The 2,147-nt window shown below is 35.0% G+C and overlaps 1 protein-coding gene across 1 annotated transcript in view; it reads right to left on the reverse strand.

The window, feature by feature from the left end:
• LOC106879282 (mediator of RNA polymerase II transcription subunit 16) overlaps positions 1-1,961 on the reverse strand; it is a 38,468-nt gene extending 36,507 nt beyond the window's left edge. The window contains exon 1 of the mRNA XM_014928778.2: positions 1,800-1,961. Within this exon, the coding sequence (XP_014784264.1) occupies positions 1,800-1,933 (134 nt within the window). The 5' untranslated portion in view covers positions 1,934-1,961. The remainder of the gene's footprint in view (positions 1-1,799) is intronic.
• Between the last annotated feature and the right edge of the window lie 186 nt (positions 1,962-2,147).

Here is a 2,147-nt window from a genome sequence, read left to right on the forward strand (position 1 = left end):
CTGGGGGGATGCCAAGAATACTGGAGATCTCCACCACCACAAGCTTGACCATAAACTTGACGGAGCAACAGATACCTTAACAGTTTGCTTTCCTCAGCCTAACAAACTAAGTTGCTGCTGAAGGTGTCACAGCATCCGGAATCCCAGATGAGGAAGAAAACTGTCATACCGTCAGGTCTTTTACAATCTCCCAGTTACTTTCTCACTGGCTTTCTCTTTCGCATCATTTCTTGCTTTTTTAGCAGCAAGCACAGGATTGCCATCATTGCCTCTTCCATATTACTCCCAGCCATTGTCGTCTTTCTTCCATTACTCCTTCTGGTGCTATATCTTAAATTACTCCAATCTTTATTATCCTGTAACCCACATCACTTTGTTTCTCTCGTTACACAATCAGTTCCTTCATCCTTTCACCTGAATTCATTTTCTGTCATTGGCCTCTTCTCATTACCCTCTTGGCTACCTTGCCTTCAACAAACAGTAATGTGTTGAGGGCTCTTTAGTTTTGCAAGGTTTAAGGCAACCTAATTTAAGCCCCCCTATGTCTAAGGGGGTTAAGAGGATACTTAAGTTGTATTGAGGACATGACGTTTTTAGTGTTGGTGCCATGACAAAATGCCCCCAGTACACTTCAAACAGGAACCACGACGATCCAGTTAACCCATGACTGTGTGGAAAGTGAACATAAAATAATGGCAATGCTGGTGATGTTTAAGAGGTGTAATGGTTATGATATTATCTGTGGTTAAAGGTTCACTGTTTATAAAGGGCATTACACTGTCAAAAAACGACTGCTAAAACGAAAAATAATTAAGCAACCAATCTACACAGATAAACAGAAAAATGAATATAAACCAGTAAACATTATATGAATATTATTACATATATACACTCACACACCACGCATAAAGATTTCCTACTTTCAAAACATGCACAACATGAATTAAAGACTTGTATATTTATTTAGTCGATTTCACACACATACATATGTATATATATTTGTAAACACATTTCTTAATTACAAAATACATACACACACACGTGTGTATATATATATATATATATGATGCTAGAGAGTTAGGGGTTGAGGATTCAACCCACTAAGGGATAGTATCTATCCAATATACTGTTGGGAGGGTACCCAATTATTGTTACACTAGTGTTATGCCAAGTGTAATAAGTGGGTGCGGATTTTACCCTAAATTTATATAGCAATTATAAAAAATATATATATATAAACAGTATATTTTATCAATTTTATATTTATTTGTTAAAGTTATATATAAACCATATCTCATAAATTGCGTATTTATTTGTTGGAGTGGTATATACAACGCTTGTTTACCATCTCAAAAACACCAAACACACAGTTTCGAACAAGCTCCAAACGAGTAATAAACGCCCACCCAGCGAATGAACGTTTTAAGGTAATTATAGTTCTCAAACATAATATGAAAATACATTATTTTGTCAGAGAATGAATACTATACATGAATGAAGCGAATTCGTATTTTACCGGCATAAAACCGATAGATACCAACATGATGCGATCACGAAGCTTTGAGTAACTAACCTACAATACTACCACACAGATACATATATAAAAGCACACACATCGCAACCAATATTTAATTAAACAGGTAAACTATATAATTAGAAATATAACTTTATGGCCCTCCTACAATCTTCATTATGTACACAATACGTTGTATAAACATACCGGTCTGTGTCTTCATCGTACACACACCGACACTAAGATAAGAAAAAGAAACTATAATTTAATGGAAATGCTCAAATACCTGTCGTCAGATGCTGAACTGAAGGCTAAAATATTTTTACAAGATAAACTGCAACAAATTTGATCGTCTGGACACCAGTCGTATAACTCAGAAGACACCTTGGCTGGGTTTTTGATAACATAAACGACTTCCATGTTGACAATGTTAACCGGAAGTTATCCCAGAATTCTCTACTAAAGCTACTCGAACCTCCGCTTGTATTTTCGTATTTTGGTAGTATTTTACTGTTAGTTGCAGTCTCTCTCTCTCTCTCTTCTCCTCTCTCTTTATATATATTTAGATATTGTGCATGATATGCGCGTGTATATATATATATATATATATATATATATATATATATATATATAT

This window comes from Octopus bimaculoides, chromosome 13, assembly GCF_001194135.2.
Source record: "Octopus bimaculoides isolate UCB-OBI-ISO-001 chromosome 13, ASM119413v2, whole genome shotgun sequence".
In the NCBI taxonomy this organism is placed as follows: Eukaryota; Metazoa; Mollusca; class Cephalopoda; order Octopoda; family Octopodidae; genus Octopus; species Octopus bimaculoides.